A 27,479-nucleotide genomic window follows, 5' to 3' on the forward strand; every position below is an offset into this window, starting at 1 on the left:
TCTGTTACATGGACATTTTTATGTACATGTGTATGTTAAAATGCAATAAAAATAATTAAAAATAAAATAAAATATGATATTACAGTAAAATATATTAATAGAGAAAATAAGTAAATAAATGAATCAATAGATTTAGGCATACAATAATACAATAATTGAAATTAATGCACAATTATTAAATATCAAACAAACATACAAAAAGTAATTAAATTATATAAATGATCAAATAAAATAAAAAATACAAATCTTATTCCAAAAGTAATTAAATAAAATAAATTAAGATATTGTGCATTGATACAATTATTAAATTAAATAAACAAGAATACAAATAATGAAACAATAAATAAATGAATGCACATGCTTAAGTTCAAATCTGACCAAAAATAAATAGATAGATAGATTAAATGAATGTATAAAATTATAAAATTAATACAATTGTATACAAATAGAGAAAATAAAAACGTAAATAAATAAATTTATATATGCATACATTAATACTACTATAATTATTATTTTTTTATTTTTTTTATTTTTTAAATTGGTAAACATAAAACAAACATACAAAAAGTAATACAATAAAATAAAATAAAAATAAACTAAGCCCACTTCAAGTATCAATATATGGTTTGGGCCCCTCCTTCACTAAATCTATGGGATTTTTTATTCGCTTAGAAAAAAAGAAAGAAAGGAAACAAAAAACTCCAAATGCATCTGTTCTTAACAAGCCAAATGATTTGAGGTATCTTTCAGAGCATAAATGGTGCATAGAGGTAGGGACTTGAACACACCTCTTGGGTAGCACCACTAATAATAAAAAGTCCCAAATAATGCCGTACACAGACAAAGCATCAAAACTAGAATCCATCCCACCCCCCAAAAAACCTTTCAAACTCTAAGTAGCACATTTAAAAAAAAAAAAAAAAAAAAGCCATTGTCCTCAGGCGCTCTGAAGCTGGATGTGTGGTCCATGTGGACCAACAGGCAGGATGACTCAGTGCACGGCTGTCTCTTTTCCTGCACTAATAAGATACTGTAATCCTCGGCTCACTCCAGTGAGCAGCTGTCTATGAAGAAGAAAAAAGACAGACGGACTGTTTCAAGGGCCACATTAAATCCATCAGCCATGGAGGGGCCTACGCAGGGACCTCCAACCAGTGCACTTTTTGGGTCAAGGCTTGGCTCAAGGATTTTAGTTATTACAGGAATATTTTTTTGCTAGTTCTAATTTGATTGAACTGTCCATTTGCGACTGTGAATGCACCGTTCAAGGCCCCCGCTCGCGCTCGCCGTTCTATTATGGATTATTTAAGGCTGGTGACCCAGCATGTGGCTGCGGCACCAATCAATCCAGTCTAGTTCAGGCCGATGCCGCAGCTCAAGGTGAAACGACTCACAGGTAGGTTAGAAAAACAACTGTTGTGCATGCTAACATGTCAATCTGTGGCATAAAAAAGGGAAAATACACTGATATTCAAGTCTAAAAATGGATCCTGAAACGGACTGTGACACGAAAAAGCAAGCTAGAGTGATTACAAGCGCCATGAAAGACAACACTATGATTTTATGTCGACATTTATGTGACTGATATTAAATCAAATCCTAACTGTCTGTAACCTGATAAAGCCCTTGCAACAGTGAAACGCATAACAGAACATGAAAACACATCTGAGTTTCCTTTATGTACTGTAAGACTCCTTTGTTTTGTAAGATTATTTCAACAGGCAACTAGTGAAGGTTACTCAAGGTGTAATTTGTCATTCATCTGCTGATTGATTTTTTTTTTTATCTTATGGCATCAACACCCCAATCTGCGCGTAGCACCATATTGGCATGTCACTGTTGATTGCGGTTATTTATTGGATGTTTGATGCTAAATTGCCTCTGGAGAGAGTGTTTGATGTGATGTAAGATCAGCATGCAATGATCATGTACTGCAGCAGAAGGGGGCTCTGTTTTAACACTCGTAGCATCTTCAGTGACGAGAGGACAGGAATTCACAGATCCACAGAGTCTGATGAAATGCTAATTTGCTTCAGTATTTTTAGAAAGTTGAGTAAAGAAAACACTGTCAACACATACTAACATCATTCGCAGGTGACTATTGTATCAAATTGAAATGTATCATTTAAACTGGCTTAAAAAAGTAATCTGTGTGAAAAACAGAGAATTTGTTTTAACAAGTGTTTAACTAAACAATCCATACAGTATTATAGTAATCAGTTAATTAATTGATGGACAAATTCCTGAATATTGATTATTTCAGTATCATAGAATAAATAAATATATATATATATATATATATATATTAGTGGTGGGCCGTTATCGGCGTTAACGCGCTGCGTTAACGTGAGACTCTTATCGGGCGATAAAAAAAAATATCACCGTTAATCTATTCTCAAAGTTGGGTTGGGAGCTGGGTCTATACTACGCAAGCTATGATGACTTTCACCTTGATATTTTAGCGCGGATGTATACCTAGCCGAATTGCACTGTAGGGGGCGAGAACGAGTCTTCGAACCTGTGTGTATGTCTAATTACCACATCAAACGTGACGTGATAACATGGATGCAGCTATGAAGCCGCCGGGTTTGCTTCAGGGAAAATTTATTTTTAAGAAACTTCCCAATGGAAATCGGAAGTCATTTCTGTCTCTACGTTACATGGTTGCGCTCTCTGTATCGCGCGCACAGCGGAGTTCCGCCCCGGTTCGCACACACACACACACACAAACAAACACACAAACGTAAGCGCACACACAAGTGAGCACACTCCCACTCCTATTTGTAAATATTAAGCCGCAAAACGTCTATTTAAATATGACTTCTGTGTGTCTCTGTGTTAATGTATGGCGCAGACGCATGGGTTTGTTCACTACTCATACAGAAGCCCGCGTGACGCTTGCGGCGATATTAACATCTGTCGTCTCACTAAATGAGGACATAAATACATGAACAACATCTCCAGAACTGCTCTGAGAGTCACTTCATGAGCATTCGAGCGTTTCATTTGAGAAAAACTATCCTCACGGCAACCCGTCAAAATAAAAGTTCGGTTTCACTTGAAGACATTGGGCAGAACGTAACAGGCTACTACTACTAAAACTATTAAAACCTTATCTTTAAAGAATAATCATACAATGTCTTCAATGTTATTATCAATATTAAATTCTTGATGACTGCTAGTTGTTTACTACTAGTAGTGAATTTATTCTGATCTACTTGGCAGAATTCAAATGAGCCATTTTAATCTAGATTAATCTAGATTAATTCCAAGATTACAGTGAGATTAATCTAGATTAAAAAAAATTAATCTATGCCCACCACTAATATATATATATATAGATCATATTTTTTTAATGCAAATTAATCATTTGATAAGGTTTGACCCCAACTTCTTGCCGTCATCGCAGCGCGGAAGGTTATCTATCATTGTTTGATAAGAGTACAGCGAACCAGTGTTGTCAGGGTCGCGGATTCGCAGTTTTCCCATACAATTGGGCTATTTTGAAAATACACATTTACAATCATGATTAATTACAGCCCATGACTGTGATTAACGTGATTAAATTGACAGCACTAATATATATATATATATATATATATATTAGTGCTGTCAATTGATTAATCACGATTGATCGCAAATTTAATATACTAGATAAATGTGTTGAAAAAGAAATGCATGACAAACTAGTTTAAGGAAACAGAACCTTTCACTCCTCCGCCAGGTATGAGACATAATCCTTATTATTATTTTATCATTATTCTTTTGTTTTTATTCAGCCATTATCAGCCTTTATACTAGCAATAAAACGTTTACCAAGCCACATCGCTTCAAGTCTAGTATACATTTACCCAACTATTATCAAAAGTATTTCTAAATAAATACAACAAAACATTTTCTTGCGACCTTACGTGAAGTATCATGACAAAATGCATTATGAAGAAGAATTGGACCTGTTCTGCAGCTGCATTAGAGCTAACATTAGCATCATGCTACACAAGACAATTTATGAGATTAATAGTACACTTTTACTCAAAACTCACTTTAAAGCACCATTGAGTGTTTATAATAACTTCCTTTTGCGATCACATGTGGAATTTGGTTGTTTACTGTTGTTAAAATATGCTATTTATAGCCTTTTTTTATCTCTGTACAAATTTGCATTTCGGATGTACACATTCATTATTGTTGTAAAAATATCCAAATCTCAAGAAAATCACATACAAACCATATCCTATTGTAATCATGTGTTTATTATCTTATATAATCTATAGTGGCTGTTGTCATGTTTATTTCTGCTGTGTAAAAGCCTTAACATGTGCTCTGGCTGAAACTCATGTTGTCTGTGATGTTACAACGGCCTCTCCGTTCTTAAGTTGCCAGGGATGCATTCCAAATATAATACACATTAGTAAAACAATCTATTTTCATTTTGATTTGTCTATATACACTTTGGGCGGCCGCGGTACATTATAAAAGTAGCCCAAAAAAACGCAACCCAAGGCTCTATAATTTAGCATTTTTAAAAAATAATTTTTTTTTTTTTTTTTTTTTTTACATATTTGAATATTTAAAATAGTATTAATATTCAGGTCATTCTACCCTGTGACAACTAAACAAACTAACTAAAGAAAGTAATAATAATAATAATTATTATTATTATTATTAGTAATAGTAGTAGTAGTAGTAGTAGCTAAATAAATAAGTATTATTATGATTATTATTATTATTATTATCTGATATGTCAACAAAGCCTCAAAGATAATCATACATTTTACAGTTTCTAATTATAGTGTGAACAAATTATTTCCTAAGGTGTGGCTGCATTAAACTTAAACTGTGAAAACAATCAAATCATTAATCACAATTACATAACAATTAATCACCAGGCAACATTTCATATAATCATGACAGCACTATATGGAGTCAATCTCTCCAATGATTATGTTTCCTAAGGTTCATAGACAGGTGGGCTGCACCTAAGATTTCACAACAGCTTCTGTAAGTGTGTGTGTGTGCATGCGAGTTGTTAGTTCATTCCTCTTCCAGCTACATTTACTGGCCACATGAGCCTTGGTTGGTTGTAGCAGGCCAGCAACCAAGAATAAAACCAGCTCTGACAGAAGGTATTCCTCTGTTGACAATTTACACCTCAGGTAATAAATTATCAAAGCTACAGATAGACACTGAGACGGTACATCTGCTAGCTGATAGCACTGGAGCTAACAAAAATCATATCAGCCTCATTAAACCTCCATTTCTGTCAAGCTTTTTAACCAGAAGGCATATCTGTCAGCAAGTAGCTGTTAAGGTAAACCAATTAAGGACTGAGTACGGCCAAAATATTCTAAATAGCTCCAAGCTAAAGACCTACAAACCCATGAAAACCAGCTGGCATCACACTATCTTTTGGGTTTATATCTCTTAAATGTGTTGCCTAGCAGACAGGCATTTGACAACACTGCAAAATAAGAGTTTTATTAACCAAATGACAACTAAGACAACTAAACGAGTCTCCTGTGACCACTTGTGATCAGATTTTTTCACTTAACTCATCAGAATGACATATTGACAAAAAAAAAAAAAAGTTGGTATACAGTAACAAGTTTGTTGGCTATGTACAACTTAAGAAGAAAATAACCATCTGATTAAAAAATAATAATAATGAATGAAAAATTGCAAGAGAGCGAACAGTACTTGTACATAGTCATTACAGGCATTATTTCAGTCTTCAGTGTCACATGATCCTTCAGAAATCATTCTAATATGCTGATTTGATGCTCAATTATTATCAATCCTTACTGGTGCTCAGTTATTAATAATCAAGTTTCAACAGATTTTGTTGATTATTACTTGAGTGAAAATGATACTTTTTCAGAATTCTTTGAATAGAAAGTTCAAAAGAATAACATTTATTTGAATTAAAAATTTGGATCAGTTGAATGCACCTCTGTGAAGAAAAATATTATTTTATTGTATTTTTTAATACTTTTTTTTTTTTTAAATGTATCTTCCACAAAACATTAGGTTGGAAAAATCATTTTGAACATTAATAACAGTAAGAAATGTTTCTTGACCAGCAAATATTAGAAGTGTCACTGAAGACTGGTGTAATGGCTGGTGAAAATTCAGCGTTGCCATCACAGGAAAACAAAAATACATCTAAAATATATTGAAATAGAAAACAGTTCTTTTAAATCGTAATAATATTTCACAATATTACTTTTTATTGTATTTTTGATCAAATAAATGCAGCCTTTGTTGTCTCAGAGACCAAGAGGGATGTCAATACCAGATGTAAACGTGCCAGAAACTGTATTTAGATAACATGGTTGATGAACAAAGGATATTTCTGAAAGCATGAATCTTTAGGGAGCAGCACACTGACTGTCACAGCCACTTTCCCAAATATCATGTGGCAATCTAGACCTATTCCAAATCCATTCAGAAACAGACATTTTCTGTCCCAAACTACCTCCTCTCTCATAATCCAACATGCGATTGGAGCTCAAGCTGACAATGAAGAGCCGTGTGTTTTGATATTTGAGTGCTAAGTGAGTTTATACTGATTCGTTCCTAAGGGCTAGTGCACACAAAGCACAAACTGTCATCCACCCGGTTTCTCTGCCTATCCAAAATCTTCATGCACTATTAAGCTGTCACGTCCCCTCCCTCCTCTCCCAGCGGCTGATCTATTTATAAAGCAACGTGAGCTGAACAGGTGTTGATCTGCATCAAAATTCATCTTACTTGATTGGTGACAGTTAAAAACTGTAACTGTCTTGGTGGATTGTTTATGTTTGGAAAGGCTTGAGTGACAAGCAGAACTAGTCACAGAAGCATTTTTATGTTTTTGCATATCTGAAATATACATCTTCACCTGCACAATGCTGTTTTACAGTATTTCTGTACACTAAATGTGAGCAGAAATTCCAGTCTCTATATTTCTCATTAGGGGTAGATGGTATACTAGATGAAGACAGAAAAACAGTAAAAATTTCCAACTAATGTTTGCAAAATGGTCATGATGCAAAATGCTGGTACATGAATGAGAATTACAATCAGAGATGGAGGAAGAAGGCAGAGCAGCAACAGATGTCAATCAAATTAGTTGCTGTTGCCCTTAGTTACAGCTGCAATCTCTGTAAAGATTTCCTAGTAGTACTTGTTCTGCTTTATGAAATATGGAGAAAACAAATTACTGGATTGACTAAAATAAAATCTAATTTAACAGTGCATTTATCTACTTGACACAAACATGCCCATATGCCACTGAAGAGTACATCAAAACGCGAAATCAGACAGAGAGGTTTATCATTTAAATCATATTGAACTAAAAAAGACTTTTTTTATTTGGACAGAAAAAAAAACAAAAAAACAAACATAAAATTAAATTAGAACCGAAAATAAAATGAAATAGCACTTATTAATAAATATTTTAAAACAATTATTTTGATACAGTATACAGATTTTTGGGAGCCATTTATGAAAAAAATCTGTATGATACTTTGGACTATAAAAATGTATATGGCAATATACTGTATCTTTATATATATTTCATTTTTTTTTATTTACTATTATTATAAAAAAATGTATATATTATTTCACATATTGTTTTTTAAATCACTCATCCCTTATGGGCTTATTCTTGAATGCTTTAAGTCAAATGGCCAAATGGTTGATTTAAAAAAATAAAAAATAAAATAAAATAAAATAATAAATTAGTTGATTTTATGACTTAAATATGGATCCATTTTAAAGCATAAAATACAATGGCAAAACCTTCTTTCACCAATTACTGTGCTTCTGTGTACCCTACAGTGCTACAGGGTTGCAAAACGACACACATCCATGACACAGTTCATACAACTGGAAACCTCCCAGTGTATGAATATTTCCAACACCGGCCCTGAGGATGCCACATCCCATTTTCTGTGCCATTCCTTGAGCATTTTTCAAACTCTGAACTACATTTCCTCTCTTCACTCCCATCACTGCCATTTTAATTGTGAAGTAAACAGCTCTCCGGGGCTCTTCGCAGCAGCTCTACGGTGTCAATCTTCATTTCCTTTCACAAAAAGCAACACATCTTAATGGTACAGTATTGATAATCCATTGGTCTCCTAGTGCACAGTGAGAAAAAATAAATGCTTGAATCACTACCACAGGCATGTTGTTAGTCTAGATTGCATTCTGTGCAACAACAAGGGCATAGCTCTTGATCAAAAAGTAATTACTTACTAGCTGTAAGCTATGGGCTGAGCTGAAATGGATTGTGGGAGTGCAGACTGTGTGTACTGAGAGGAGCTGTTTTCATCGTCCAGCAGAACTTCTTCTTTGTGCCAGACATTTCCTCTAAATGCAGAAGATTTGGGGCACATTAGGTCACTGAATTAAGCCAGCTTGAGGTAGCCAAAACAGCCATAATCACACCTGAATGACTCAAAGATCAGAGCAGCCCTCTTTAAACCATTACAACAACACAAGGTTATTTAGAAAATGTGTATGCTAAAAATGCAATATATAATTTTCTTTTTTTGTATCTGCTTTGAAATGGTTCAAAAGTATGTGTGTGTGTGTGTTTCCTCAATCAGAGGAGCCATAATTTCTACCAAATAGCTAAAACAATTATTAATGAGAAGTAGGCTATAATGGATTATTTAAATGAACACAAGAATGACATTTTAGAACATTAGTTTGTCTCACTTTATTTTAAGATCCAATACTCGCTATTATATATAACATTATTTTTTTAAATTGCTTATATGGGCCTAGTCATAAATGCTTTAAATCAAATGACCAAATAGTTGATTTAAACAATAAATAAATTAATAATAAGCAACAAGTTAGTGAGAATCGATCCCTATACTAAAGTGTTAGCAGATTTTGTCCTTAAGAAACGCTTCTTTTTATTATCAATATTGAAAACAGTAGTGCTGCTTAATAATTCTGTGGAAACAAATTACTTTCAGTATTCTTCAATGAATAGAAATTTCAACATTTATTTGAAATGGAAACCTTTTGTACAAACGTGAAAGTCTTTAGTGTTGTCTTTATTATTTATATTAATTTTTTTTTTTTTTCATTTTTTGCAGAATAAAAGTTTTAATTCATTGCAATATATATGAGCAAAACTTTTAATGCAAGTCAAACTACGGCAAAACCAGAAAGTATTCCTTAGAAGCACAGCACTCATTCCCTGTTTAACTTTTAAAAAGGAAGCACGGCAGACTAATAAAACCCTGCACACCCTGATTTCCTATAATTATGAAGAAGCCTGCAATCAGAGTTCAAATTTGCAAATTTTGTAAAAAGCGCCGGCATTTTAGTCTCAATCTACAGTGCAATCTAGTGCAATCTACATGAGACACTTTGTAAATGGTTTGTTTGTGGTCCATGGCAAGCCATCTGAACCCAAGATTAATTTAGGCCTGAATCCAACGTTAACAAAAACTGGTTCTCACAGACCGATGTGATTTGATCCTCAAGACAGCCTGTCCTTAAGGAACCTGATTTACGGTCAGCGATATTATCTTTCATGTAGACTGCTTGCATGTGGTCAGTTTCTAAACAGTCTCTTTATGAAGCATTTGCAGTAATGCAGATCCTCTCGCTGGTGCTGACCCGGCTAGGCCAGTTAATGGGTCTGCCTGCTCGCTGGATTACTGGAGCTGTTGACCTTGCCATCTGCTCCTGATGCCTCAACGCCAAACCCTCTCCCTCTTTGCCGTTCAGACAGGATGAAATATAATTCCCATTAAAGGGAAAGTTGCTAATAATGCCTTATCAATTAGCCCCATTGCTACTGATTGATGTCTAGCAGGTGGCACGAGGCGATTATGTTCATTTAGAGGTACACTGACTGTCCTCGACTCCTACTCGTTCTTTTGATGATCATTAAAGCCCCGGCTATAGAGACATCAGCTACTGACTAAATCAGCCCTCTAACAACCCATTAAAGATTGCTTCATCACTGTTGAGTCTCATCTTTGTATTTCTTCATTGTTAGCAAGATGTTCTCAGATGTGTGATAATCTTCATTTGTAGTCTTTATGATATTTGCTCTAAAAGTTGCTGTATAATACAAAATAATATATGCAGACGGTCAAAAGTTGTTGTTTTTTTAATGTGTTTGAAAGAAGTCTCTTTTGCTCACCAAGGCTGCATTAATATTATTGAGCGCGTTTACATGGATGTTCTTAAGCCGATGATGCTTAATAAACCGAAAACGCACATGGTCATGTAAACGCGGTAACCTGTTTTCTTTTATCAGAGTAAAGGTCATAAATAAAGGCATAAACCGGTCATAACAGGTAGGTTTTTTGCCTCAATTCAATAAGCTTTTTCAGTAAGCTAATTTTTGTGAGTTATCAGCTTACTGATGTGCATGTAAACGTGCTCAATTGTGAAATATTGTAACAATTTAAAATAACTGTTCTATTTCAATATATTTTAAAATGTACATGTAATTTATTCCTGTGATCATTACTCCAGTCTTCAGTGTCACATGATCCTTCAGAAATCATTCTAATATGCTGATTTGGTGCACTGGAAACATTTATTAATATTACCAATGTCGAAAACCAGTTGCAGTCCTGCATAATTTTAATAAAGTCCTGCTTTTTTTTTTTTTGGAAACCATGATACATGATACATTGTTTTTCAGGATTCTTTCATTGATAGAAAGTAAAAAGCAAACAGACAGCATTTATTATTATTATTATTATTGTTGTAACATTATAAAGGTATTTTCTGTCACTTTTGTTTAATATAATCTTTGTTAAATAAAGTATTAATTTTTCAATAAATAAATAAATAATAAAGTAAAATAAAATTTAAAATAATAATAAACCTTTGAATTTTATACTTATAAAACGAATGAATGCAATTTCATTTTCTCTTCAAATCACCATGCAGTCCAGATTAGACTGTTTGACAGCTCTGCTAGACTTTTATGTTTAATGAATAAATAATATAATATTTAATATATTCACATCAAGTCTATAAGTACTTTTTCCAGGTAGTTTCAATCCTGAAAGAAATAACAATGAATAATAATGATTTCTGTAAATGGAACCCCGTGATTGCTTTTCTTTCCGTTATCCAGTAAATGTATGACCAGGAGGCCTGGTGTTTCAAGAAAAATCTTAGTATGACAAAGAATGGTTTCATGTAATCAAAGACATTAGAGTCTGCATGAACTTAATTACACTGTTCCGAGTATGTGGATAGGGTGGCAATAATTCTCATGAGTTTCTGAAAATTGCCCATAATTCATTTCACCTTAGGATATGCACTCACTCTCCTCTCCTACAAGCTAAACTAAGGTCCTTTTTTTGTACGTTCCTCCTATAATTCAGATGGTAAAAAGGCCACTGAAATTCTTTTTTTCTACCTGAGATCTTTGGAGTTGGCAGAAATCTGCCTCACCAATTAAAAGTGATTGTACTAATCATCTTAGTTTGTCTGTAGGAACCCAGGAGCTTTACTCGAGAACAGTGAAAACAAGCTCAAAATGTTGGCACGGAAAAAAATATTATAATGTGCTCATTTAACAAAATAAACAAATGGAATCAGATCCAAAGGAACTTAATTTACTTAAACTCACTTTCATTTGATTGAGAAAATATTATCAAAAATTCATACTGCAAACTATAAGAAATGAATTAATAAAACCAGGATTTCTAAGAAGTCAAAGAGGCTCATGGGAAAAATTTAATTTAATACATATCTACTAGTCAGTGAGGTGTCTTTTGCAAAGAACTATCTCTAAAGAGACAAATATTTCAGATTTTTTGACAATTACTCTCAAAGTGTTGCCACAAATGACCATATAAGTGGGAAATGAGATGGTGTCAGGTAAGACAGATTGTATGAGATAAAAATGATCACGTTCAAAGCATATTCATCTCCTATGAAAGCCTTTCGGAGGCATCAAATCAAATATAATCGGACAATCCAAAGCATTTGCAATCTTTCCTACCCATGTCTGAGACTGCAGTTAGTTAAACGAGAATATTGCCATAATGGATCAGCCGGCATCCAGGTCTGGTCCATGCAAATCCACTGTCATCATTGATTTCTCTTTGAATGGATATGTCTTCATCTCTCCCCTGTCTTAGCTTAGTTTCCTCAGACGAGAAGATGTGAAACCTGGGTGTGTGTTAAAGCAGAAGGGGAGAAGCTTTGAACTGGCCAGAGAAATACAATTGAGATAAGTTACTGGAGACAGGTAATGAGAACCAATAGACTCCCAGGAAAGAATCGATAGTGGACACTGATACACTGGAGAGGAAGGACACATCACAGCATTATTCTTCATTCAAGTAAACGCTGCAGATATAAGGGAGACGTGCACCAAGCAGACAGATACCAAATAGTTGTCAATAACTTGATATTTGCAAACTAAAACATCCATCGATGAGATCAAACTGCCTCAAGGTACCAATGACTGAAACTCTGATAAGAGCGAAGGACTGTGCAGTCTGAGTCTTAATGGTGAGGGCAGAAATATGATGGCTGATGATGATAGGCTGTGACATTTTGAAGTATTGATAGTAAATATAACATACTGATATTGTGGGGGGAATCTCATTAAGAAATATACAGGTAATTTTTTTTTTTTTTGTATTCTGAAATGATTTTCACATTTTCAACTCAAAATCATGCTACTATAACATGAAACATTACTGTAATACTGTAAAACAAACATCTCTTTACTGTAATGCAGTAATAGTAAAATGATCCTATCTGGAAACAATTTCTTAAATTTAATTCTGTACTACAAATACTACCATGATGGACAAATATTTTAAGCACCCTTAAAACATATATTAATAACATATTATATATATGTATTATATATTTTATATATATATATAAAAAATAAAAAAAACTATGTGATGGAGAAAAAGAACAATAAATAAACCCATTACATCAAGTAGTGTTATTTTAGTATTATTTATACACAAATACTGTTTATCAATATTTTGAATTCACTTTTATTTTCATACTATAGCCTAACTTTTTTTTGTTTTTTTGTTATGAACCTTTGTCATTTTTATTTGTTTTTGTTTATTTTAATTATTACTATTCAAGGTTCATTTATTATTTTTTGTTTCAGTTTTAGTTTTTAGTTATTTTAATTCCAGTTAGTAATTTTAGTGCTTCAACTTAAATTAAATGAAATTGACTTAAGGTGTTTCATAATGTTTTTAATTTATCATTTTTATTATTATCAGTTTTTGAATTTCACCTTTATTTAAATTAACAAAAATGTTTTAATAGTTTAATTAACGATAACCCTGACAGCACTTTTGTTGTAGTGTTCCCTCAATTATAAAACACTTTGCATAAATGTATAAAAATGTAAATGTCGACTAAGGACAAAAACATGTTTAGCACAATGACATAACCTAAGACACAATATCCATACAACACTGATTTCCTTTGCACCTGAGCTGGCAAGACAAGTGGAACTACTTTGTACTCTCCGCTTCAATGAGCTGACATATGTTTGAGTTGTTTTTCTATTCAAAAGGAAAAGTCAGGAGTCTAGTTTACTTCCCGGTACTAACTTTGAGCCAGACTTTCTGAAACTACACAGGAGACGATGCCTCCCGCTGCTCGCCTTTCAAAACACTGCTGACAGCACAATGTGGAAGTTGGGAGAGATCAATGTGGGTACCTTCGGAAACCTATACTGTTGGACATCTGTTTGTCCTTCATCTCTGGCCAAATGCTGGCCATTCATCAGCAACACACAGGCAAGAGGAATGGGGTGTCATGTTGAGACCTTGTACTGTCTCACTGTTGACAACAGACTGTATTCAAACAGAGCGACAGTTACCGAAGTCATGCAATGCTTCAGCTAACACTGCGAAATAAAAAATAAAGAATCTTAATCACTGAATTTACTTGAGTCAACATAGAGCGACAGTTACAAACAAATTGCAAAATTTATATTAAAAATGGTTTTCCATTAATTTAAGTTTTTATTTTTTCAGAGAATATATTGGAATCAATTTTTTTTTCTAGTTTAGGCAAAAACCTTAATGTGTGTTAGATTTTTACTGAAATCCCAGAATATAAGCTTTTTACATTTTTTTTCATTCATTTTTAAAGGATATTTACTTAACATGTTAATATGTTGTGATTTTGTAAATATAGTTTCATAATCCTTCCAGGTGGCAAAATATACACTATGTAAGTGATGTACTACTGGCTCAGGTGACAGTCAAACAGACTAGCCGACTTCACATCAGCGAATGAAGAATGTGCGTGTGCATTCAAAATGCGACTCACAGCTAAATAAATAAACACAATGTACTGTCTGCCAAAAGAAACTGAATGTTAATAGTCTAGTGTGTGCATGTGTTATAGACAGATGACAGGAGTTTATGCCTGTCTGCTCTAATACCTAGCAGCATATCCTCCATCTTAAGAAATGCGACGTTCCCCTGAAAATTGTTGCAGCTCCTCCGCAGCATGTCATCCGCACGTCAGCTCTCCCAATCAGCTGTCATGCTGTGAATTGGAGGTTTTAAGTTACAGATCACTTCTGAATCCTAGCACACGCGTGACGTGAATCCCTATGCCCCTACGCTGCCTCTGCCAAGGAGCGTCAAACAAACACACAAACATCCGCTCACTGAATGCTGACGAGCCGTTCCCCGCCTCCACCTCCTGAGAGAACGAGGGGAAGACGGCGAACGGGAGACACAGAAAACCCTTTAGCAAATTCTTTTATTCTACTGACGCTAGGAACAATCATTGTAGAAAGCCGAGCTGAGTACTTGTCAGCAGATCCCAATCAATCACGAGACGGAGGAAAATAACAGAAAACACAGCATGTCCACATAAGAGCAGGTACAGCTGAACAAATCGGCTACAGCGCCGGCTACATCTCTTAAACTGCTCTCAGAGGGGAGAGTGATTAAACCTCAGAGGAATTACAACACGAAGCTGCCTTGAAAAACAAGTAACAAATCACAAACTGCAGAGAAACCGTGCTAAACTTGTTTGAGGGAACTGACACTAATCATTTAAAAAAAAAAAAAAAACAGATAGTTCAGGCTTTAAAATATTATTGAGCAACATTGCAAGACCTAAAAACCAAGTATTTTGGGACATGAGGCAGTGACTTATTGCTTTCATAAAATAGCAGCAAAGGCAATATGAAAAACCAATGTATATTAATAATAATAAACAACTCTTCTGCCAAGTAATGTAAGTTGCTGGACCAACCACAGGGGCTGTTTATAGTGGCCAAGAAACATAGTATCTTTGAACATTAATATAGGCTGTCTCTATCCAATCTCTAGTACAATAGTATACAGGGAGTCAGTTATTTTTAGTCAGAATCGTTCAGTGCACCAAAACAATCCCTAGAAATTCCCAAAATGCATCGGAAAACAAAAGTGAGCCCCAACTATATTCACACCAATGTCTTGCAAAATCCCTCACAGTATCCTATCTGCCTTCCTCAATGCCTGATTATCTTCTTCAAGCTAATCAAAATAGCCTTTCTTAACCCATTAGCGCCACACTAAGCTAGCAGCAATAACCAAATGCTACTGAAAATAAGATTCTGCAGTGGATCTGATCTTGCTTTATGGTGGCCCAGTGGTTCACAACACAACGGAATTGCAATGCATAGGACACAACGCATAGGACTGACTTTGTTGTATTGTGCAAATTTTGCTGTGTTGTGGCTTGTTTCCATTGTGTTGTGCTAATTTTGTTGTGTTGCGGCTTGTTTCCTTTGTGTTGTGCTAATTTCGTTGTGTTGTGGCTTGTTTCTGTTGTGTTGCAGCTTGTTTCCGATGTGTCATGCTAATTTTGTTGTGTTGTGGCTTGTTTCTGGTGTGTTGCAGCTTGTTTCCGATGTGTTGTGCTGTTTTTGTTGTGTTGCAGCTTGTTTCCATTGTGTTGTGCTAATTTCATTGTGTTGGGGCTTGTTTCTGTTGTATTGTGGAGATTTCATTGTGTTGTGCACTACTGGGCAAGAGATAGCAACTCCTACTGCACTGCATATAGCTTGTCCTCACATGCGCTAACAGGTAGACAAACATCTAATATATTTTCTATTACAACCTAAATTATAGAGTAAATGAGATGTGACAATAATCGGAGTGATATAAAGAGATGTAAAACAAAACTGGTGGCAACCAAGTTAGAAAGCTAGTAACAGCTGTTTGAAATCTAATTATAGCGGTAACAACGTCAAACGTTCAAATTAATGGCACTATTACAATTAAATTAACAGCCAAAATATATTGAGCACATAAAATAAACAGGAAAAAAATCAATTAAAGGAGTTAAAATTAAACATAAAATGATAAATATGTGCTATGTGATCATTTTTGTTGTGTAATAGCCTACACAATAACGCAAGACAAGTTAATTTCAAACTTAAAATGAATGTATTTATTTTTCAAATATATTATCTAGAAGTTATTATCTAAGCATTGTTTAGGTACCTCTAAAAGCCTTTAATTTTGTGGAGCCACTTGACTTTCTCAGTTTCTCAAATTAAAGGTATTGTTTTCAGTCGTTGCACATGATAAGCTTCCTGATATGTCGGTAAAGAACATCTGGCTTTCAATCCGTTATCATTTATCATGGGTCACAAACTCTTCATTAGGTGACCTTACATTATGTAAGGCCAAAATTGTTCATTAGGCTATTCATACAAAAACATCTGACACTATATTGCCCCTGTGTAGAGTATGACATCATTGTTATGTATAATGTCTAGCCTAATACTTATATATTAGTTTGCCAAGTTTACAGAATGAACTTTGACCATAATGTTGCATGGAAACCATGAACAGCCTACGGTTAAGCTAAATGATTACTATTAATAAATAGAACATTAGTCTTATATAATACTGCTGTTCCTGCAGTTTTATAAAAGCTTTCAGTGTGCATAGCAACATCTGGTAACTACAGTAAAATCACTGTAAGGCATTTATTATTAAATTATATTATTAATAGATTACAAAACTGACATTTTTGCAGTTAATTATTAATATCGCTGCCTCTGCTCCAAAAACCAAGAAGGATCCAAACTAAACCGGCCCTTTATGATAGACAGTACACTAATGCAACAGTCCAATCCCTGAGCACAAAGCAAGCCCTGTTCATGATATGGGCAGAAGACATTTTGAAAATTGCTTTGAAGGAAGTCCTTGTATTTTGTGCTATACTACAGAAGAAGAAAGAGCATCACATCTAGAAAGCATCCTTTATAGGCACTCCTGTTTTCCAGTGTCATTTTATAAATGCTGCGGGTCAGCCTGTATTGTCAACCTCGGAGAGAGTGTTGAGGGGGTCTACCTGTGGCAGGGTCCACGTCACGCTCGATCAAGTGCTGATCTTGATGAACCCATTCGCTGTTGCACTTGAAGTAGATCTGAGTGGCAGGGGTCGAGCGGCAGGTGAGGGTCACTGGCTTGTTCTTAACGATATAAACATCATCAGGCTCCACCAGGAAGTGTGGCAGCAGGTCGGCGAAGGCCGCAGGAAGTGGATGTGTTACAGTGGCCGCATGCTCTCCACCTGTGAAAGCAAGTGAGATAAAACTTTAGGGACAGGTTGTGGTTGTTCAGATGCCTGAAACCTTTTAGTAGTGCAAAGAGATAATGAGTGTATCTGATTTAATTTCACACACCGAACCCTGTGAGCGGACAGATTGCTTCTGACACGCACCTGAGTGCAATACTAATTTTGTGCATCCGTATTTGGTAGAAAACAGATATTCTGCCAACCACAGCTGACACAACGTCTCCGCTACAGCAGGTCTGGGAGATCATGCTAATAGTGTGGCGTTAAAAGTGCTTGCTTTTGCCTGAGTGACATGGGATTGTATTTCTAGACAAAGTAGGTTCAGCGATGCTGAACATGTTCATGTGTAGGGTTAACTCATGAATATTAATTAGAGTGGACTGACTTTGCTAGGGTTAAATAAATATTATAAGCAACTTATGTCATAAGAAACTAATCTAAAATGTTCAATTAGATGTTAAATCAAGAGAAATAAATACTTTTCAACAATTAGAAGTGTCGATACCAAATTCATTGGGATAAATACACATAAATGTATGCCTAATTCAGTCTACTTGCACAGTGATCTGTGAGCTATCATTCTTTTTTCTTCTTCTTTTTTTTTTTTTTTTTTTACTTATTTGTGAAATTCATCCTTACACTTGCCAGAATACTCTCAAATGTAAAGTTTTTAAAAATATAGCAAATGACTTTAATATACTTCAAATTTAAGTCACCATGAGTCATGACAACATGCATTTTATTTGAGATGCTAATGAGTAAAAGTAATAACAGGACTTTCAAAATAAACCTATTATTCACCATTCTAACTCCAATAAAAACTTAGATAATATATATATATTTATAGATATTACTGAAGCTTTAATTGTATTTTTTTTAATGACAAAATAAAACAGTTTTTCAGAAATAAGACCAATGCAGTAACATTGCTTCTGCTTGCTTCACTTTGACTCCAACAAGCTGAAGAAAATAATATCAATAACATTTTTAGCATGTAAAAATTCATTGTATTTGAATACTCTCTCTCTCTCTCTCTCTCTCACACACACACACACACACACACACACACATTCATTACATTACAACTCTCTGGGGTCGGCTGTCTCGCCGGCGAGACCAACTCGTTTTTTTTTAAGATCAGTGCAAAAGACACTAAAAATACTCTGTTGATTTTGGTCACACAAATAAGTGTTATACATCAATCGAAACTGTTAAGTGTCTACTTTTTTTTGTGTACACTCACAATAACAACACAACTTTGTGCTTTTGGAAAAATAATAAAACAAACAGGGTGCGCTCTCTGTCTTCTCCGTCTCCGCAAACTGTTTTTAGAAACGCGTCACTAAAATGAACTGTAACTCAGCAAATATTATTTTTACACCAGGAGTCCCTGGGATCCCAAATAGTTATAACTTTTTATGAAGGACAAATAATTAAATAGATTAGTTTATAATTCTCACAAGATATAAAAAAAGACGTTAACAAAAGACCTTATTTTTTGAGATATTAAAACGCCATTGTAGTCTCTCAGATTTAAATATATTTAGATATATAAATTTAAATAATTAAAAGAAAAAATAAATAAATAGGTTCAAGAGCCCCTGAATAAGGTCTTATTCCATCCTGAAAGAGACATATGCTACTATCTGCCACCCCCCCACAGAAAAACAATGTGTGTGTGTGTGTGTGAGAGAGAGAGTTCCCTTGTTAACAGGCTGAGTAAAAAGCTTCTGAGTGGTATGGCCTTGTCAGGTTTGCCTACAGCAGTGCTGAATCCCATCTCTACTCTCTCTGCTGTTAATCACAGCCTTTTAAGATCAGAGCTGATGGACCGCAGGCCATAAATCCCTCTTGCTGAATGACCACGGCACTTCAAAACACGCTCGGCGGGCCCTGTATCCAGGGCTTTAACTCAACTCTTTATTACACCCGGGCTGAACACGGTGACGTGACTGCCAGCCATTCACTGACTGACAACCGCCGTCACAAATAGGCCGCATTAAACGTGAGGCGAACTAGCTCTTTATTCTGACGACCCCCAGTAGCGTGGCAAGATCAGGCGGGGTTTACAGATCAAAGATCTGCGTGACTTTGTGGGCGGAAATGTTTCTCCCCCGCGTAGATTTATGGAAGGAGCACCGAGGCGGTTGGATTCATAAATGTTTGGAAAGATTCAATGAGAAATCATCATTAATCAGAGCTTGGCCCTGCGACTTGCGGGAGAGAATGATTCTTTAGCGCGGCGCGGAAACGGTGCTCACCCCTATCAGTAATTTTGTCGCTTCATTTGTTAGCTGCAATGTTTTTCTGGTCTTTGTAATTAAGAATGAATTGCTAATTTATCCTTTTCTGCCCACAACCCAGAGCAATCAAGCAGCCTCGGCTGGCTGTTTATTCCCTCTCCATGCTGGAGGTCCGACACCATTGTGCATCATACACAAAAACACACACTACATGTCTGATAGCCTTCAGGACTGAACTCAATTTTTAAAGTGATCACTTTTGCCAATTAGTTATTCCCTCGGCGAGTTTCTCATTATAGAGTTTCGCTCTGTTTCTAGACACTTGTTGAGTGCAAATAGCCAATATGACGCCAAAGCCATGAAGCATAACTTGCCTGCATATAATGTAGACTAAAACCCCAACAACCTTGATCTTGATTTCATCAGAATTCAACAATGGGATGCTTGTGCAGGTGCAAAACATCAAACACGCTTGGAAAAGGGCCAGTTCTGGGTGCGAATGAGATTAAATTATATTACACTGGAAGTTAAGAGTGTGTATTTTCACCTACCACCACAAACATATGTTGCATTCGGCTGAGGAGGTAATGATAGCAACGAGAGACTGCTTGGATGCTTTCTTTGAGGATTAACATCGAATGATACATCAAGAAAACACACAATGTTGTAGATTTACATATCACAGGAAGTTTTGAGATTCTCAGCATATTATGCCCAGAAAAGCGCTATATAAATAATGGTGACTTGACTTTTAATTTTATATTTTAGCAATGTGCTATTGTTATTGACATTTAAAAAAAAATTGCTTTGGTTTTATTTCAGTTTTAGTTTGAATAATTTTTAGCATTTCAACTTTCAAATTTTCATATTTGTTCAGAAGTTTTTAATCTCATTTACTGTATTTCATTATATTACTATATTTCTATTTTAAATAAATTCTACTCTTTATAACCTTTTATTCATCAAAGAATCCTGAAAAAAAGTACCACAGGTTCCAAAAAAAAAAAAACATTGATAACATTGTGACACTGAAGACTGGAGTAATGGAGTAATCTGAAAATTCAGATATGCATCACAAGAATAAATTTAACTTTAAAGTATATTTAAATAGACAACTGTTATTTTAAATTGCAATAATATTTCAGTTTTTTTCTGTATATTTATCAAATAAATGCAGCCTTTATGAGCATAAGAAACGTCTTTTAAAAAAAAACAAACAAACCAAAAAAAAAACATTAAAACGCTTACTCAGGGTGCTTGACATGTCCACACAATCATCTCTATACTGTATATACAAACATACACACAAAAATCACTTACATCATCTTTAAACAGCTATACTCGTAGATAGGAGATCACAATGTCACAATCACATAATTAAGCTAATTTGTTTCTGGACTGCGATATTAATTCCCAAAGTAATAGAAGACATTTTATATCACAACTGGCCTGTGGCACAGAACACAAAAAGCACATCTCTGCTAATGAAACAGCAAGGCTAACGCTGACCTTTTCAGCACCTTCCTCATCTCCCCCAGCAGAAAAACACAAGCTGGATCACGCAGGTAACATTAGCCAAAGTAATAAACATCAAGCCTCCACGCCAAGACATTACCCAGCCTCGCCAGGCCTGGTGCAACACGTCATAATAATGCTGCTCTGCTCATTTCCTTTTGTCATTTTACGTGGTGTACTGAGTTGCTAATTCATCAGAGTGAAATACAGTGAGAAGCAAAGCTACGGCTATTGAACCTCCACTAATGTATCGTGTACGTGTTAAACTCTTAATAAAAACTAAATGTTCTGTGTCCAATGAAGGACATACATCACTTTCCAGTTTCACCCCCGCCACTGCTACATTACATTTTGTGCTACGACAGACAAGTAATTTATCTTACAGGGACATTCATTTATTAAAAACATGCTCAAATGAATCGGGAATTCAAGCCATTCTGTTGCAAGCAGAGGATGGTGCAATCAAGGCAATTATTGCAGGTCAAAATGGCTTTCTTTGTGCTGATGTAAGACCGAGCGCCCACGGGATGTAGTCCATCTAATGAGCCTTAATTTGGCACAGTGATGATGGCCATTAGCTCCTCATGGTGACCTTTTCTACAACATGAGAGCTCGGTAAACCAGCAGGCAGACCTGGCCCAATCTGTCCAGGTGGGATCTATGTAAGGCTGTGGTGAGATACGACAATCATAAATGAGCTTTCAAACTGTTCGTGACCGTCTACATCTGTTTTCCTGACCAGTCTCAAAGGTTTCACGCTATGTTGGACGTAATAGAGATGAATTCATTTTTGTTCGGTATTTCAAAGTATTGCAATATGTTATTCTCACTATACTGAATTGATATTCTCACTGCAAGAGTCCATCTTTTTCCTCATAATTTATTTATTTATTTAGACACTGACTGCTAACCAAGGCTCACTATTCCCATGGTGCAATTTTTAGGCTATATTTTTGGCCTTGCTGCCTTTATTATGAGAGGACAGTTCAGAGAAAGACAGGAAACAACTGGACAGGAGAGAGAGGAATGGGATCGAGAAATGACCATGAGCCGGAACTCAAACTTGGGTCGCATGAAGCGCTATTGCGCCATGTGTCAGAATCATATTATTTTTACTGGAATGTGCCAGTGCTCAACTATATTTTGAAGGCACTGCAATGAGGTAAAGCAGGAAATTCAGCACTAGTTGCACATTCAGAAATGTGAGAGTAAAATATTGCAATACATCAAATTTTCGAAACACAATACAATAAACTGAATATATACAATAAATTGCTACCAGGATGATCTTAAATAGGAATATGGTAGTTAAAAGTTGCATATGAAAGCAATGTGAGTCGATCGCTTGAAGTTGTCAAGCTCATGATCAGAAGTGGGACTTATAAAGTTTGTGATAGCATGAAACCAGCTATGTTGTTATTTTTATCCTGCCGTGCTCCCCATCTGTGTAATTCATAAACGCGGATTTATTATGCACAGTATAATCAGATGACTGACTTTGAAACAGAATATGTTTTCTGTAAAGAAAACAGGCTTGTATTAATAGTGGAATGTTTATTTGCAAAGGCTAGCACTGCTAATGCCGGAGCTCTTGAAGCTCCGCCCTCTTCCCTGGGAGCAACAGCTCATTTGCATTTAAAGCAACATACTCAAAATCTGAGCGTTTTGGCTCATACCCTAAAAGTGACAATTTTAACAAGCTATAAAAATTTATCTGTGGGGTATATTGAGCTAAAACTTCACATGCTCTGGGGACATCGGAGACTTATTTTACATCTCCTTTAAACAGATACTGTATTGCAACTGCACTGCATTTTTTGTCTCCTACAATAAAAATTACAGAGATTTGATCATATCATCTTAGGAGATACAGAATGACAACTGATATTTATATGCATTTTGTGAAGGTAGTCTGCTCTAAGATCACAGTAAGATCTCACCGATGTACAATACAAGCTATCAAAATGTCATCTTGTTGGCTATATAAATATCACCGACCACACTAAATTGCATATTTTTGTTAGGTTTAAGCCTCTGAATATAACTGAGGTGTTTTTCCTCCTCTAGTATGAGCCCATAAAAGCCATATGTACCAAATAATATAATCAAAAAATATTTTTTTCTAGGTTTAATAAAGTTCCATTTTATTTTTATTTTTTCAAAAGTCACTCCACAAGACTAATAATTGGTCAAAAAACAATATAGACTTTTGATTTTTTTTTTTTAATCTTTAGAAAATATGTAAATTAATGACCACTCACTTTAAAAAAGATGATTATAAAACATTTAAGCTGCATTAAAATAAAATTCGCAATTTTACAAGTGATGAGAACAATCACAACTGTACATTTAATCGCAAAAAAAAAAAAGATATGAAACAAAATTAGAATAAAAAAATCCAATTAAGAGAGAAAAAATGAATAGCCTTTTTCCTTGAAGACAGTAAAATTACAGGTCATGTCAGCTGCCCGTGTGACGTAGAATGTTTTAAACAGCTGGCTCGGAGGAGGGCACCTTTACATCCTAAACGGACAAACTGCGTGGGTAGTTTGCACGTTCTGTTAACACACGTTTCAGCTCATGACAAAGTTAAATCCTTTATTCATGAGAGCATATTCTAGCCATGCAAAGCTTCAAATTAAAGTCATTCTGTAAGGCTGATTGATGAGCTTCCCACGCTTATGTTGTTATAGAGTTTAATATATTCATCACTCTCTTTGCACTTATTTCATATGCATGCATGCACACACACATACAAAGAAGAAAAACAACTGCCCGTCCGTGCTTAACGGGCTCCTCATGGATCAATGCACAAATGAAGTAAACACTTCATAATGGTTAACATTTGAATTTGAAATCCGATATTACACACAACTAATATCTAATGGATACGATCTTGTGTGCAATCTGATAATGCAGATTCTCATCCCTGAACATTATACCAGCGATGAAACATATTTATGAGAGCGAGATATTTCTGTCAGTGCCACAGAAATGTGTCAGCTCAATAAAATAAATACTAAAATTACATTCTCATGCAAGCGGTAGATGCAATTCATAACGTTCCCAAACCGTGAATAATGAATCCAAGTGAACAAATTCATTTAAATACACTACGTGAAAAGGCACGGTTGTTTGTAATGCCATAAATGAAAGGCTTGTATCTCTCCAAATACTGCCAAGTTGAGTAAATCAAAAGGGTTTTGCAACAGCTGACCAATCAAAGCCACACTGCAAAGCACCAAAGAGACCAATCAGAACCAGGTGATCAGACCGCAGCTGCAAAACCCAGAGCGCACCAAGAACAGACGTCCAGCATCAGCCAATACATTCTGCCCATCAACGACTTCCTTTCTCTGATCTGATGCATGACACAGCGCTGGCATTTGACTTCAGAGGAGAAATCTTCTGATAACCGGAACCAAACATGAAGACTCTATCAGCTAAATTGGAATAAATCGTTGTCAGACTGTAAATACGGGCCTGGTCGCATACAATGACAGAGAAAGGTCACGTAAGGTCTCTCTTCATTGGCCAAACTTACTTTGCCTGCCCTTTCCAAGCCAATTAAACTCCTTTACCAGTGCTTTGTCCCTCAAGCAACGCATCATAGAGCAATCACTCGGCATAATTTAAAATCACAATGATGAACGGCGGCTGTAATGCGTTTTATGATGTCATCACCTCTTTACAATGTCTTCAGAAATTAATTTTATTAAAATTACTAGACAGATTATTAAGCCATTTCATGTGCCAGTAACTTAACAACATAACCATGGCGATGGTGGCGGTTACAAAGTGTTGATACGGCCCTACGTTTTGAAGGAAATTAATTTTCTCAATTCCATTTATCATTTATAGATGAAATTACAGTGAGGTCACAAAACAGGCATCTGCACTTCCGGATCCTTCAGGCAAGAAGTTTTCAGCAGCACTGCGTGTCTAATGATCTCTTGAGCACTATATAATGCAATAAAGTTCATTCATTTAATTAAAGCTATTATGAAGTGATGCATACGTTTTATAGAGAAGCTATATACAGTACATAGGCTTTTTATAAGGTGCAGGTGCAACTAAATGAATGTATTTTAATTCATTTGTCCAACATAACAGGTCATGACAATCTTAAAGCTTGACAAATAAAATAATAATAATAATAATTAATTATTTTCCAAATGCACATTTAACCACATAAGTAATACAAAATAATATTATAAAATTATATAACTTTATAACTCAAATAATGAGTCTAGATCAAGGTCAAAACAGTACTTTAATTAATAAATCATTACATTTAATCAATAAATCTGCAATAATCAATGTACTTCATTGTAAAAAAAATGTCATTGTTTTTTTTTTTGGTAATGCTCCTAGTGATTGATAACAGATACTGGTACATAGAAAGCACAGTCTAGACAGGAAATGGTGTTGTCTGAGGCCCTGACTGATGCCTGTTTACCACCAGACAACAAATATTTGCTCTGCCTTGAGTCCAGGTTTAGTGAAAAGCTTTCCAGCCACAGCCTCTCTTCTTTTCCCCCAAACAAAAAACACACCTCTGTTCACATCACAGGCTACACACACCTCAGCTATGAGCCACAATCAGAAAATATCCTATTTTTGTTCCATCATGCACAAGGTACAGTTTATGTCAAAAGAGAGTCACCTCATTAAAACTGAAAATGTTAAATCTCAAGGGGAGCATTCTTGGGTCAAACTGTCACCAGTTTGAAAATGTAGAAAGTTCTCCTTGGATGCTTCAAATGACAAATCACAGATGAGCAGAGCTTCTTATGGAAGCCTGTTTCTGCCACTGAATAAAAAAATAAAAAAGGAAATTAAAATTTTTTCCCTAACATTTATTACTTTTTTTCTCAGAATTCTGAGATATAAACTCGTAATTCTGAGAAATAAAGTCAGAATTGCATGATATAAACTCGCAATTTCGAATTATAAAGTCAGAATTGTAAGCTATAAACTCGTAATTCTGAGAACATAGTCTTTTTCCCCCTCAAAACTGGACTTTATATCTGAGTTTATATCTCACAATTCTGAGAAGAAAAGTCATAATTACGAGAAAAAAGTCTGAATTGTGAGAAAAAAGTCAGAATTGTGAGATAAAAAGTTGCAATTACCTTTTTTATTTTTATTTTTTTATTCAGTGGCAGAAACGGGCTTCCATAGCTTCTAAACAAGCAACGTATCGCCTAGTGAATTCTCAAAAGTCCAGGCCAGTGTCTGAGTGTTTCAGGTCACTCTGGAGAAATTTTACTTATAGGCCAGAGTTGCATTTTGTCATTGAAGCTGCATTATAGGTATATAATTTACAGATATTCTATGGCAAAATAAAAAACAATGAAGTATATGTTTTACATCATTTAAAGAGATTTAAAACAACAACAGTAAATGAAAAATACATATAACCTATAAATACACAAACCTAAAAAATCTTATGTCATACAAAATTACATTGTGATGGATTAATTACATTGCAAGCTTTCAGGAAGGATCCTGGGGTAACGTGAATAGAAAAGACAAACATTCACAAACGACCAGCTGGCTTCATGCAGGGCTGATTTAAAATAGCCAAGATATGCAAATTAAGAGAGAACTGAATGAAATATAGTAATGGATTTGCTTTTTTTTGTACTTACCAGGGGTCTGTCTTTCTCTCTCTCTCTCTCTCTCTCTAAAGCAGTGCAGAACCATAATGTTGAGGAACGGTTTTGATTTACCCATCAAAACCAATTCGCTCATTAAGCTCATTTGAATGTGTTAAAAGGTACAATCTGCAATTACCAAAACAGCACTGCGGTAATTGGTCGGCTCAACATACAAATCAGCTATTAACTGATATTTGTGAACAATGGAAGGGGTCAGTATAATTCAGTATCACTTATATGTGCAAATGTAAATCGATAGGGGTTGTGTATTGTACTATTTTGAATGGTGTCCAATAAATAGCATGTCATACATAATAAGAAGACCTAAAAATTAAATAAAATTACTTTATTTTGCACCAAAAAAGGCAAAAATATGCATACATTCATTTATTTTCTATTATAGTATTTCAGTAAAAGAGGGTCCTCTTTCTGAACAATAACAATAAGTATTGCTGATGTGAAAATGTGGGTAGTCATGTTTAAAAGTAAG

At 35.1% G+C, this 27,479-nt stretch overlaps 1 protein-coding gene across 4 annotated transcripts in view; it reads right to left on the bottom strand.

The window, feature by feature from the left end:
* Positions 1–27,479, bottom strand: part of unc5a (unc-5 netrin receptor A) — a 202,191-nt gene that overhangs the window by 87,454 nt on the left and 87,258 nt on the right. For all 4 annotated transcript variants that reach the window (XM_058797407.1, XM_058797405.1, XM_058797404.1 and 1 more), the window contains exon 2: positions 17,341–17,562. In XM_058797407.1, coding sequence (XP_058653390.1) covers positions 17,341–17,562 — 222 coding nt within the window. The remainder of the gene's footprint in view (positions 1–17,340; positions 17,563–27,479) is intronic.

Source organism: Onychostoma macrolepis, chromosome 14 (genome assembly GCF_012432095.1).
Source record: "Onychostoma macrolepis isolate SWU-2019 chromosome 14, ASM1243209v1, whole genome shotgun sequence".
Taxonomy (NCBI): Eukaryota; Metazoa; Chordata; class Actinopteri; order Cypriniformes; family Cyprinidae; genus Onychostoma; species Onychostoma macrolepis.